We start from the raw sequence: 14,552 nt of genomic DNA on the forward strand, positions 1-14,552 counted from the left end.
CAACAGCATCAGCCCTGACATTTCCAGACCAATCATATTAAATAAACTCTATTGTTCTAAAAATTCTCATTTGAGATTCTGCTCAGAACTTTACATTGTATGGAGTTTTGGGATGCTTGAAGGCAAGAAACCAAATTACTGCCAAAGGTGGATGTCCTTAGTTGTGACAGCGAAATTTATTTAAGTCATTTTGACAACTAAATCTTCCAATTTGTCTGTATTTAATGCAATAGCATTTAAGAATCACTTCTATATTGAATATATTAAATTGTCCAAAGCTTTCTTTCAAAGTTTGAGTTCTTATATCATGAAGGACAAAATACTAACTTCAACAAGACTTCTCATGACAACGGCTCATTTACAAACAGCTGTAGAGAAAAGTGAATTTGACAGTGTTTCTCATTAGGCCCCTGTAGAGCTGGTCTATACATGCCAATTACTAGGGTCTCCTAAAAATTATTGTTCAATCTCTAAAATTAACTCAATTAAGACCCAGGTATTTAATACCGTATCAGAAACCACCTATCCTTCAGACTAACAACTCCTCATTCTAACGCTAAAATTGAAAATCATTATCATTCACAGCTACTGGTAGAGTCCTGGTCCTCTAAAATTTATACCAAAACAAGGCGCTGTAGTTCATTCCCGAGTTATTTTTGCAGTGCTGGCGTCAACTAGAGGCAACCCGCCCGCGCAGAGCACCAGGAGGCCCCCACAGTCCGCTGTCCCCTCGGTTACCGCCACAGCAAGTCCCCGCCTGCGGGAACCACGTGGGGTGCCCTCCCTCCTGCTCCTCAGGGACCCGAGGGGCGGCTCCGGGGCGGTCTCTGCGCCCAGTAGGAAATGGCTTCAGGGTCAGTCTGGGAAAGCAGACCGGGAGCAAAGCAAACCTGCCAATAGCTCATCCAGGCTTCTCCACAACCGGGTAGGACTCACGTGGACACCAGGCCAGGAGAGTTCCCTGTTCCTCCTACTGTCCCTTTAACACGGTGTCTTAAGGCTTTCAATTTTGCGTGTCCACTCAGGAAAACTTAAGATGCCTTTACCAAAATAACACGCCAAAGACGAAATCCCCAAGGCCCCACAGCCCATGCCTTTCCTGTTTTCTCCAGAGGTTAGTACCCCTAGCCAGATGCACCCCCAACCATATAAGGGCGGGGGAGGGGCACGATGCCCCGCTCACTCCGCCCCGCCCCACGCGCGCTCTCAGCGATAGGGAGGTGCATTAGCTTTTCGCAATTCAGTTCTTCTTGTCCCTTTCCCCCCCACCCCCCCGCCCCGCCCTCAGAGGACCATTTCCATGGTGGGAAATGTCAGGCTCCAGTAATCTTCCACAGTCATGAAAGATGAACTATTACTAAAAGTCTTCTCACCACCAAGCTCTCGAGTTCATCCCTCCTCCAGGGCTCGGGCTCGAACTCCGCCCCACGGAGACGCCCCGCTGCCACCCAAGAGCCGCGCTTACGCTTTCCGGGTGGCGCGCGACGCGCGCGTGCACCCCGCGTGCTCCGCCCCCGGTTCCCGGCGTCTCCGGAGAGCCAGCCAGGAACCTTGGCGTGCGGCAGGCGCCTCCTTCATCCCATCTTCCTACACTGTTGCTGCTTGTGGAGTGAGACACTCCAGCTTTTCTTCCCCTTCCGTGAGTCCCTCCTTCGATCTCCCCAAGACCCGACCGCCGCTGCAGCTCTCGCACCCTGAGAGTGCTGTGCGCATGCGCGTGCGTGCGGGCGCGTGGCATTCGGGCCCAGCGCCCTCGCCTCCTCTCCCGCCCCTCCATAACTTGGCTGGCTGAAAAGAGACGCCCTGAGAGTCGGTGCGGGGGCTCGGCGTTAGGAGCTCGAGAGTTGTGGAGACTAGGGACTGGAAGTCGCAGCCTGCTAGAACCGGCTCTTCCCCCCTCCCGCTCTAGCTCACACACCTACTCTGCTCCCATCCCAGGCCGCGCCCTCGCTCCTCCTCCCGTTCGGGGTTTTGGCGCGGCGGGGGCGCCCAGGAGGGTGCCCTCGCCCTCCGGTGCGGACGGGCGGCGGGCGGGATGTGGCGCCTGGTGCCCCCGAAGCTAGGCCGCCTGTCCCGCTCGCTGAAGCTGGCGGCTCTGGGCAGCTTGTTGGTACTGATGGTGCTGCACTCGCCGTCGCTGCTCGCCTCCTGGCAGCGCAATGAACTGACCGACCGGCGCTTCCTACAGCTCAATAAGTGCCCGGCGTGCTTCGGCACGAGCTGGTGCCGACGCTTCCTCAACGGGCAAGTAGTGTTCGAGGCGTGGGGCCGCTTGCGCCTGCTGGACTTCCTCAACGTGAAGAACGTCTACTTCGCGCAGTATGGCGAGCCCCGCGAGAGTGGCCGGCGCCGCGTGGTGCTCAAGCGCCTGGGCTCGCAGCGCGAGCTGGCGCAGCTCGACCAGAGCATCTGCAAGCGGGCCACCGGCCGGCCTCGCTGCGATCTGCTGCAGGCCATGCCGCGCACTGAGTTCGCGCGCCTGAATGGCGACGTGAGGCTGCTCACGCCCGAGGCTGTGGAGGGTTGGTCCGACCTGGTGCACTGCCCCTCACAGCGCCTGCTCGACCGCCTAGTGCGCCGCTACGCCGAGACCAAGGACTCGGGCAGCTTCCTGCTCCGCAATCTCAAGGACTCGGAGCGCATGCAGTTGCTGCTGACCCTGGCCTTCAACCCCGAGCCGCTGGTGCTACAGGTAGGCGCGGAGTCCGGGCCGGACGGCGTGCGGGAGGGGTAGTGCGGGAAGCGGGAGTCAGGAGAGGTGGCCCCTTGGCCCTCGTTACCCAGTTTGCACCCTACCCGCTTGGGCCAGGCTGCGGGCGTGGGAAGGGGACAACGCTGGGGAACCTTGGGCGCTGTGCGGTACTGCGGAGGGCGTCCGGGGCGGGTGCAGAGTCCGCCCTTGTCATCTAGACGCGGCGCTTCTCGGATTTGACTGCGGATCCTTCAACACCAGAGGGAGCGCATCTGCTGTGCTCCCAAAATGTCTTTCCTAGTTTTCTTCCGTTCTCCGTGCCTTTCTGATTTTATCCGCCGGTCTGGACTTCCACGGCACAGTCCGTTCACGAGTCCTTGGACCTTTCTTATTTCTTAGTTCTTTTCAAGTGTTTTCTTTACCGAATCTGCTCTCCCCTTTAGTACCCTGCAAGGCTGACCTACCTTCGGCTCCAAAGTCTGTCTTTGTTTTATTCCTTAGCTCATTTACTTAGCAGATCCTTGGAAAAGCTGACTTGAGGACAAGCTGGGAAAGATAGGGACTGAAATGGGGACTGTGTTCAGGGGTGGGGTTAATCATGAGTCTTGCTCTGGGTGGGATTAAGGAGAGGAAAATATTAAGGCTTCCTAGGATTTGGGGGCTGGGAGGGTTATTATGGCCAGGATGTTTTCATCCTGCTCCTGTGACCTTCCCTATTCTTCTGGTATTTTGCTGCAGGAAAGAGGTGAAATGTTAGGCCAGGGCAAGTAAAAGGGAAAAAGAGATTCTCACCTCTCTAATGGAGTTATTGGCTCTCTCTTGACCTTTTTAAAACAAATGTACCTTTTAGGGGAGTAGGTTGAGTTCTTTGTAATGTGACAGCAAAAAGAAAACAAAACTTAAAAGAAAAGAAAAAACAAGGTTGTGTTTACCTTTGGAGCAGTTACTGAGTTTCTACACATTCCCATCCAGCAGTCGAGCTGTGTCCTTGGATAGTGGTTACAACTGGGAGTATGATCCCTCCTGATAACCCTAGGAAAAGTTAGTTGCTCATTTTCCACACCAGTTTTGCTGTAGTATTTGAAATACAAGGCGAAAAAAACATGATTTAAAAGTAATCACAAATAATTGTGATATAATTTATGTCCTTTCTGTGCTGTTAGGAATGTCACTGATGGCTGGGGGTTTTCTATGGGTTGCATAAATTAGGAATCATATTCATTTATGTTGCTTTCTTTTCTCAAGTTCCATTGCCCAGCTTAGCTAAGAGAAACTAGTTTCCTTTGATTGGTTAAGCCAAATAATTGTAACACAAAATAAATATTTTGCCTCAAACAAAACTTTAGTGTGTGTCTTGGTAAATTTTAAGTTGTGATAGGATATAGTATGTAACGAGTCAAATTCAAAGTATGGATTATATATTGAATATTGCTCTCTTTAACAGTGAAATGGTTGAACGTCCATTGAAGAGGTCGTTTTAAAACTAGTCAGCCATTAAAGTTTGTCTGTATTTGTGATATATACATTTGATTTGACACTTTTTAAAAATTTGAACTGCCTTTTCTCTTTGAAAAATAGACGATTATGTTAGCAAGGTGATCCCTGGAAAAAGATTTAGCATTTGTGGTTTGCTGAGTATATTACTCTCTTAATTCTCTGGGATTCCAAAATTTAGTAAGGAGCTACAGTAGTAGAATACACATTTTCTGCACTTACAATAATGGCTGGCTATTAAAAGACTAAAGGCCCTGTGCCCAAAATTCATTCACTGGGGGGGGGGGGGGGGGGGTTGTCCCTCCGAATGCGCCCTCTTGCAGTCCTGGAGCCCCGCAATCCATCCCCCTGCAGAGCCTGCTGCTGCAGGGTAGCCTGGGCCTCCTTCTTTGGGGCAATCGTGGAGCCCTCTGATTGATCCCCCCACTGGCTGGTGACCTGGGCCTTCCTCTGCGGGTTGATCATGGGGCAATGGCGGGGCTCCCGACCAATCGCATCGCACCTGCCTTGGATGGCCTGGCGCCTGTGGGTGTCATAGCGTGGTCGTTCAGCGCAGTTCGGTTGATTTGCATATTATGCTTTTATTATAGAATTTTATCAGGTAATGCTATTGACATATTAGAAACAGCTAATGTTAAAACTAATATTTTAAAAACATGTATTATGTATGCAGTTCTTTATAAGCATGACATTTAAATATGAGAAACTTCAGCATTTGATAAGCAAGTAGAAAAATAAGGCTTATTTTATTTATTTATTTATTTATTTATTTATTTATTTTTTAAATTAAATCTTTATTGTTCAGATTATTACAGTTGTTCCTCTTTTTTTCCCCCGAAGCTCCCCTCCATCAGGTTCCCACTCCACCCTCTGCCCTTATTCTGCCCCCTACTGTCCTCATCCATAGGTGTACAATTTTTGTCCAGTCCCTTCCCACACACCCCCAACCCCTTTTCCCCCTGAGAATAGTCAGTCCACTCCCTTTCTATGCCCCTGATTCTATTATATTCACCAGTTTATTCTGTTCATCAGATTATTTAGTCACTTGATTTTTAGATTCACTTGTTGATAGATGTGTATTTGTTGTTCATAATTTGTATCTTTACCTTTTTAGAAGGCTTATTTTTAGATAACCGATCTTCATAGAGCTTCTACTTTGTTTATAGAACCACTTCATCTTTGGTAAAAACTAGTGAGTTAAGAAGTGTGGACAATATTACTTGAGGTCTGATGATGGCAACGGATGAATGGATTAGAAAACTGTGGTACATATACACAATGGAATACTATGCTGCTGTAAAAAAGAAGGAATTCTTACCATTTGCAACAGCATGGATGGAACTGGAGAGCATTATGCTAAGTGAAATAAGCCAGTCAGTGAAAGAAAAATACCACATGATCTCACTCATTTATGGATAATAAAGACCATTATAAACTGATGAACAAAAATAGATACAGAGGCAGAGCAGCATTAAACAGACTGTCAAACTACAGTAGGAAGGCTGGGAAGGGTTGGGGGGGCGTGGGGGTAAGAGATCAACCAAAGGACTTGTATGCATGCATATAAGCATAACCAATGGACACAAGACACTGGGGGGTAATGGAGGCTGGGGGAAGGTCAAGGGGGGGAAAAAGGGAGACAAATGTACTAATATTTTAAGCAATTAAAAAAAAGTGTGGACAATATTACTTGAGGTCTGATGATGTTATAAAACCACTAAAATGAAAGGAATCTTAAAATTCTGTGATCAAGTACAAAGATTGTTACACACTAAGTCAAATCGTGATGTTCATTACTTTTTGTTATCTAGACAAACGTATACAATTTTAGTATTTATACCAGTTTATATAAACTGTTAATAGCTGTTTTTGTTAGTTTTGGAATACAAGTTGATAATATTATAAAAACTCACTAAAATTTGGTTCTTTATTTATATATATTTTTTGGTTCATGTATTTTTTTTTCCCCCTTAATCTTTACCCCGAGGATATTTTTCCATTGATTTTCTTTTCTTTTTTTTTTTTTTTTATAGAGAGTAGAAGAGAGGGGAGAGACAGAAACATTGATGTGAGAGAGACATATGGATTGGTTGCCTCCCACACGAACCCCAATGGGGGCCAAGGACCCAGCCTGCATCTGAGGTACATGCCCTTGACCAGAATCTAACCAGGGACCCTTCAGAACGCACGCTGACACTCTATCCACTGAGGGAGGTTCATGTATTTTTAAAAATGTTTTTGTAAGGGTACAAGCATGTGTTTTACAGTTTAAATCCCCCCCCCCTCCCCTCCTCCCCCCCCCCCCCCCCCCCCGTCCCCTACCCCACCTCCCAGGAGATAACTACTTATTGAATTTTTGGACATTTTGTGACGAACTAGATTTTCCCTATCTTATAATGTCTAAAAATTAATTACTTTGGAGAAATTGTCTTTTGAGCTGGCATCATCTAACTATTCTTAACAAAAGTTCCAGTGTAGTAATAAGCATGTTTCCAAAATAAACATTTAAAAACCTCCTTTATAAGGTACTAATGAAATAATTGAAAAACATTTTTATGATCATCAAGCAACAGGGTAATGCTAGTAGTACCTTTATTTTCTACTCTGATACATTCTTTTCATCCTCACCCTTTTTAACCTCACCAAGAAGTATATTTTAATTACGAGTATGCCATAATCCTATGAAAAATTTTGGGGAGAAGGACTTCGTTGATTTTATATTGTGCAATAGCATTCTTGGAATATTCAAAAGTTGAGGCGTTGAAGGATTTGGCAGAATGGCAACATGTTTTCTGTTACTGTATTGGTAAATTTTCTATCAGTATTTGTCCTGTTCTTGAAGTTATACAAGTTGTGTATGAGAAAACAGTGTTGCCTAGATTTCCTGAAGTTCAGATTATATCTCTGACTTTTTCACCTGGAGATAGTGAAGATGGTTTCTTAGAAATAAAGGAAGCTCTTAATTGTTCAGGGAGGTAGAGATGGAAATTTGTTTTACTGTTATATTTTGTAGAACTTTATTTACCTTAAGTTTTCTGAATCATGATTTTAATAGGACTTCTTTGATTTTTACAGTATGTAGCTATCATATTTAAGCTTTGCATTTTAAGCTTTTATTTATTTTATTTTTTAAATATACTTTTATTGATTTCAGAGAGAGGAAGGGAGAGGGAGAGAAAGATAGAAACATCAATGATGAGAAACACTGATTGGCTGCCTCCTGCATGTCCCCCACCAGGGATCGAGTCCACAACTGGGCATGTGTCCTTGACCAGAATGGAACCTGGGGCCCTTCAGTCCGCAGGCCAACACTCTATTCACTGAGCCTAATTGGCAAAGGCTAAGCTTTTTTTAAAATTCCTGTAAATGGCATGATACATTCAAAACACCTTATTATATAGTAGTGCCTGATTTATAGTCAGCACTCAGTGTTAGACATTAAATAAGGTAAAGGTAACTTTACCTGGTGTATTTGATCAGCTGTTTTGAAGCTTGTTTGGTATGGATCACCTTAAAAACAGTTATGATTCCTGCTATGAACCATATTTTTATTTACTTTGATTTAGTACCTTCCTACATTATAGGATAGATTTTAAAGACATCTTTGAGTGATTGTTATTTTTATCCTTAAAAATCATTTCTACAGGTGCAGAATATATTATTAAGGTGTACTGCCTAAACTGTAGTTTTTGAAGTAAACAAAATATTATGGCCATTTAGCTAATTACAGGTTGATAAACTTTTTTTATGGGACTTATTTTACTTATCTATAAAGTGAGACTGTTGGTTCAGATCCTTCTCCTTTTCGACCTGAACATCCTGTGACTCTTGACTTGAGAAAGTATTTTTTTACTTCTTTTCTGAGCTTGACTTTAATTTGTGGGTTTAAGCTCTTCTAAAAGCGGGTTGGGAGGTTTGAGACTTGGCCAGAATGCATAAACAACCCTATTTCACATTTGTCTTTCTATCCCAAAATGTTTACACACATGAAATCATATTAAAACAAAACAAAACCAGAGACTGCCTTTACAGGAAAAAATATGGAGGTAAAGGTAGCCAAGGATCTCGTGGGTCTATATTGCATTTAGAAAGGATGTTCTAGACTTTGTCTCAGGAGTTTCTTTTCAAGCAACAGCTTGGGGAGCCACATAACGCTCCAACTGGCTGCTGCTGCAGTAACTGCATTCCCAGATTTAGGCTTCAGAGATGGTTCTGACTAGGTAGTTCTGAGTAGAGCACTTTTTATTTAATAAATTCATAAGCTTAAGACTAGAGGGTTTTTGTTGTTTTTCATCGGAGGTTTTATTGACATTTTTGACACTTGAATGACCTTCATGAAAGATCAAACAAAAATAATTATGTATACCTCAGATCCAAGAAGAGGGAGACTTGTATTTTGGAAAGACCATAGAAATAGTAACCTTAGGAAAGCGTCTCTTCCAGGTTAGTGGACTAAAATCATTTGACATCCTCACCTATTTTCTGGATTAATCCATATCTTTTTACCATAATTAATTCTAAGTGGGTTTTTTTCTGTACTTTTTCTAGTCTTTGAACTCTCTTTTTATTTTCATATTTCCACTGCATGGGTCAGCAGATGTTCCTCAAGTGTGTTGGTGGGAAATAAAAAGCTTAATTTGGGGGGGGGGGGTCTGCTTTCTGGACATAGGTTTTCAGTTTCTCAGGGGATCTTCAGACTGGTTTTTGATCTCTGATGTATTGGCTTATGGTCTCTGGCCTACTTCCTATATTTCTATCATTGCTGCTGACTTTTTTTTATATGTATACACCATCATATACATATATTATACATTAAGATTTCAGGAAGAAACATAAAATCTGGGTACATTATAGTATATTCATCTCTCATATAAACAAAAGTAGATTATCCAGGCAAAAATACAACCTACTAACTTATATGTGTTTCCCATAAATCTTATCTGGTCTGGAGAAAAAATACGATGTGAAATAAACACTTGGGGATCATTCACTGCTATTTACAAAGCCAAGCCAGAGGATGACACTGGCCCTCCCTGCCTTCGCCTGACTCTTTTTTTTTTTAATCCTCACCCTAGGATACTTTTCCATTGATTTTTAGAGAGAGTGGAAGAGAAAGGGAAAGAGAGAAATATCAATGTGAGAGAAACACATCGATTGGTTGCCTCCTGCATGAGCCCTGACCAGGGACCAGGGTGGGGAGGACCCTACAAGCAAGATACCTGCCCTTCACTGGAATTTAACCCTGGTCTGCAGGCAGACACTCTGTCCACTGAGCCAAACGGGCTAGGGCTGCTGCAGACTCTTTAGAATGCTGGCATTTTTTTCTTTCTTCACTTTTCGCTCATTATTTGTATATCAAACCAGTAGGGCCTTAAAATATAAGCCCTGTGTTTTTCCTACATCTACAGTGAACTTTAGTATATGATTGCAAAATGTCTTAAGACTTTAATTACTAGTGTAAGATGAAGATTGTTACTCATCCTGGTCATAGACCCTGAAAGGCTTTAAATTATATAATCAATTTGTATTTTATCCAATTTGTATGTCATTTTTAAAAATAGATTCTTGATGGGAAGTTATCTGTTAAATAACCGGAAGCTCTTTGGACTTACAGTCCTGGATTTAGAATGGGAAGAAATTAATTTTGTTTATTTGATAAATATTGTGTTGTAAGGCATTTGGACTGAAAGGATCTTTCTAGGCAGCAAGAAGCTTACTGTGTAGGAGGTAAGTATATAAATAATTACTGTCAATATAGCATTGTAAGTCCTACAAAAAATACGTACACTCTATTAGATACTATCTGGGTATATCTTCATAGATGCAGATGCTAGGGAAAATTTCATACAGGAATTGAGTTCTGAAGGATAAATGGAATTCTGCCTATAGATTAGGGGAGGAGGAGACAGAAGCAGTAATGGGGACGGTATTGAGATAGCATTCTATACTACCTTAAAGTTATTGAGTGGCATTGAGCAAGTTAATGTTAAAGAGCCTGAGTTTTTTTTTTTAATTGTTTTATTGCTTGAAGTATTACAAAGAGTATTGTATATGTCTCCTTTTTTTCTCTCCCCTTGACCCTCCCCTAGCCTCCCATTCCGCCCAATGTCTTGTGTCCATTGGTTATGCTCATATGCATGCAAACAAGTTCTTTGGTTGATCTATTACCCCCACCCCCACCCCCACCTCACGCCCTAACCCTCCCCAGCCTTCCAGCTGTGGTTTGACAGTCTGTTCGATGTTGCTCTCACTCTGTATCTATTTTTGCTCATCAGTTTATAATGGTCATAATTATCCATAAATGAGTGAGATCATGTCGTATTTTTCTTTCATTGACTGGCTTATTTCACTTAGCATAATGCTTTCCAGTTCCATCCATGCTGTCGCAAATGGTAAGAGTTCCTTATTTTTTACAGCAGCATAGTATTCCGTCATGTACATGTACTAGAGTTTTCTATTCCATTCATCTGCTGATGGGCACTTAGGCTGTTTCCAGATCTTAGCTATGGTGAATTGTGCTGCTATGAACATAGGGGTGCATATATCCTTTCTGATTGGTGTTTCTGATTTCTTGGGATATATTCCTATAAGTGAGATCACTGGGTCAAATGGGAGTTCATTTTTAACTTTTTGAGAAAACTCCATACTCTCTTCCATAGTGTCTGCACCAGTCTGCATTCCCACCAGCAGTGCACAAGTGTTCCTTTTTCTCCACATCCTCTCCAGCACTTGTCGTTTGTTGATTGGTTGATGATAGCCATTCTGACAGCTGTGAGTTGATACCTCATTGTTGTTTTTATTTGCATTTCTCGGATGATTAGTGACTTTGAGCATGTTTTCATATGTCTCTTGGCTTTCTGAATGTCCTCTTTTGAAAAGTGTCGATTTAGGTCCTTTGCCCATTTTTTGATTGGACTGTTTACCTTCCTTTTGTTAAGTTATATGAGTTCCCTATAAACGTTGGAGATTAAACCCGTATTGGTGATAACATTGGCAAATATGTTCTCCCATGCATTGGGCTTTCTTGTTTCCTTGATGGTTTCTTTTGCTGTGCAGAAGATTTTTATTTTTATGTAGTCCCATTTCTTTACTTTCTCTTTAGTTTCCAATGCCCTAGGAGCTGTATCAGTGAAGAAATTGCTTCAGCATATGTCTGAGATTTTCTTGCCTTTGGATTCCTCTAGTATTTTTATGATTTCCCATCTTACATTTAAGTCCTTTATCCATTTTGAGTTTATTTTTGTGTATGGTGTAAGTTGGTGGTCTAGCTTCATTTTTTTGCATGTATCTGTCCAATTTTCCCAACACCATTTATTGAAGAGACTTATCTTGACTCCATTGTATGTTCTTACCTCCTTTGTCAAATATTAATTGAGTATAGTGGTTCGGGTCAATTTCTGGGCTCTCTATACTATTCCACTGATCTAAATGTCTGTTCTTGTGCCAGTACGAGGCAGTTTTGAGAACAGTGGCATTGTAATACAGCTTGATATCTGGTATTGAGATCCCACCTACTTTGTTCTTCTTTCTCAGGATTGCTGCAGCTATCCTTCTTTTATTCCAGATGAATTTTTGGAGAGTTCGTTCTACCTCTGTGAAATACGCCATTGGTATTTTAATGGGAAGTGTGTTGAATTTATAGATTGCTTTGGGTAGTATGGAAATTTTAATGATGTTGATTCTACCAATCCAAGAACATGGTATGTTCTTTCATCTGTTTATGTCTTCCTCTATCTCTTTTTTCAACGTCCTGTGGTTTTCTGAGTAGAGGTCTTTTACCAACCTTAGTTAAGTTTACTCCCAGGTATCTTAATTTTTTGGTGTGATGGTAAATGGGATTGCTTTTTTAGTCTCTCTTTCTGAAAGTTCACTATTGGTGTATAGAAATGCCATAGATTTCTTCGCATTAATTTTGTTTCCTGCTACATTGCCAAATTCATTTATTAAGTCTAATAGTTTTTTGATGGAGTCTTTAGGGATTTTTATGTATAATATCATGTCATCTGCGAATAAGGACAGTTTTACTTCTTTTCCAATTTGGATGCCTTTTATTTCTTCTTCTTGTCTAATTGCAATGGCTAATACTTCCAGTACTATGTCGAACAGGAGTGGTGAGAGAGGCATCCCTGTCTTGTTCCTGTTCTTAGAGGAAATGGTTTTAGTTTTTGTCCGTTGAGAATGATGTTGGCTGTGGGTTTGTAATATATGGCTTTTATTATGTTGAGGTATGATCCTTCAATTCCCACCTTGCTGAGAATTTTTATCAGAAATGGGTGTTGGATTTTGTCAAATGCTTTTTCTGCTTCAGTTGATATGACCATGTGGTTTTTTTCTTTTAATTTGTTTATGTGATGTATCACGTTTATTGATTTGCGGATATTGTACCATCCTTGCATCCCTGGGATAAATCCTACTTGGTCATGGTGTATGAGCTTTATGATGTACTGCTGGATCCGATTTGCTAAGATTTTGTTGAGGATTTTGGGATCTATGTTCATGAGGGATATTGGCCTGAATTCTCTTTCATTGTGTTGTCTTTCCCTGGTTTTGGTATTAGGGTGATGCTGGCTTCATAGAATGAGCTTGGAAGTGTTCCTTCCTCTTGGATTTTTTGTAGTAGTCTGAGGAGGATAGGTTTTAGTTCTTCCTTGAATGTTTGGTAAAACTCCCCTGCGAAGCCGTCTGGCCCTGGGCTTTTGTTTCCTGGAAGCTTTTTGATGACTGCTTCAATTTCTTCCATAGTTATTGGCCTGTTGAGATTTTTAGATTCTTCCTGATTGAGTTTTCGAAGGTTGTATTTATCTGGGAATATGTTCATTTCCTCCAGGTTGTCTAGTTTGTTGGAGTAGAGTTGTTCATAGTATTTTTTTTTTATTATCACAAATAGGTTTTTTTAATTGTCATTAAATGTCTGAATTTTAAACAGATTCTTGGATGTTCATAGTATTTTTTAACAATCATTTGTATTTCTGTGGGGTCTGTTGTTATTTCGCCTCTATCATTTCTGATTTTGTTTATTTGGGTCCTCTCTCTTTGCTTCTTGGTGAGCCTGGCTAGAGGTTCATCAATCTTGTTTATCCTTTCAAAGAACCAGCTCTTGGTTTCGTTGATTTTATGTATCGTTTTTTTGGTCTCTATGTCATTTATTTCTGCTCTAATCTTTATTATTTCCTTCCTTCTGCTCACTCTGGGCTTTTCTTGTTGCTCTCTTTCTAATTCTTTGACTTGTAGAGTTAGATGATTTACTACCATTTTTTCTTGTTTTTTGAGATAGGCCTGTAGAGCTATAAACTTCCCTCACAGGACTGCTTTCATTGTATCCCATAGGTTTTGGATTGTTGTGTTTTCATTGTCATTAGTTTCCAGGATGTTTTTGATTTCTTCTTTGATCTCATTGTTAACCCAATCAATATTTAATTACATGCTATTCAACTTCCAAATGTTTCAGTACTTTGGGTTGTTTTTATTGTAGTTTTTTTCTAGTATTATGCCCTTGTGATCTGAGAAGATGCTTGGTATGATTTCAGTCTTCTTGAATTTGGGGAGACTTTGCTTGTGACCCAATATGTGCTCTATTTTTGAAAATGTCCCATGTGCCCTTGAGAAGAACATATATTCCGTGGCTTTGGGGTGAAATGTTCTGAAGAGGTCAGTTAAGTCCATCTGATCTAGTGAGTCATTTAGGATTACTGTTTATTTGCTGATTTTTTGTCTAGAGGATTTATCCAGTGACGTCAGCGGTGTACTAAAGTCCCCTACTATGATTGTATTGTTGTCGATCTCTCCCTTAATATCTTCCAGGAGTTTTTTATGTATTTGGGTGCTCCTCAATTGGGTGCCTATATGTTTATCAAGGTTATATCTTCTTGTTGTATTGATCCCTTTAGTATTATGAAGTGGCCTCCCTTCTCTCTTGTTATGGCCTTCACTTTGAGGTCTATTTTGTCTGATATAAGTATTGCTACCCCAGCTTTTTTTTTCTTTTCCATTTGCCTGAATGATATTTTTCCATCCCTTCACTTTCAGTCTGTGTGAGTCCCTTCTAATGAGGTGGGTCTCTTGTAGACAGCAAATATATGGGCCATGTTGTTTTATCCATTCAGCCACTCGATGTCTTTTGGTTGGAGCGTTTAGTCCAGGGGTGGGCAAACTTTTTGACTTGAGGGCCACAATGGGTTCTTAAACTGGACCGGAGGGCCGGAACAAAAGCATGGATGGTGTGCTTGTGTGAACTAATATAAATTCAAAGTAAACATCATTACATAAAAGGGTACAGTCTTTTATCAATAGTTTTATTCATTTCAAATGGGCCGGATCCAGCCTGCAGGCCATAGTTTGCCCACGGCTGGTTTAGTCCATTTACGTT

The 14,552-nt window shown here is 41.8% G+C and overlaps 1 protein-coding gene across 1 annotated transcript in view; it reads left to right on the top strand.

The window, feature by feature from the left end:
• The first annotated feature begins 1,489 nt into the window (after window positions 1-1,489).
• DIPK2A (divergent protein kinase domain 2A) overlaps window positions 1,490-14,552 on the top strand; it is a 56,582-nt gene continuing 43,519 nt past the window's right edge. The window contains exon 1 of the mRNA XM_036349452.1: window positions 1,490-2,692. Within this exon, the coding sequence (XP_036205345.1) occupies window positions 2,036-2,692 (657 nt within the window). The 5' untranslated portion in view covers window positions 1,490-2,035. The remainder of the gene's footprint in view (window positions 2,693-14,552) is intronic.

Source organism: Myotis myotis, unplaced genomic scaffold (genome assembly GCF_014108235.1).
Source record: "Myotis myotis isolate mMyoMyo1 unplaced genomic scaffold, mMyoMyo1.p scaffold_m19_p_2, whole genome shotgun sequence".
Taxonomy (NCBI): Eukaryota; Metazoa; Chordata; class Mammalia; order Chiroptera; family Vespertilionidae; genus Myotis; species Myotis myotis.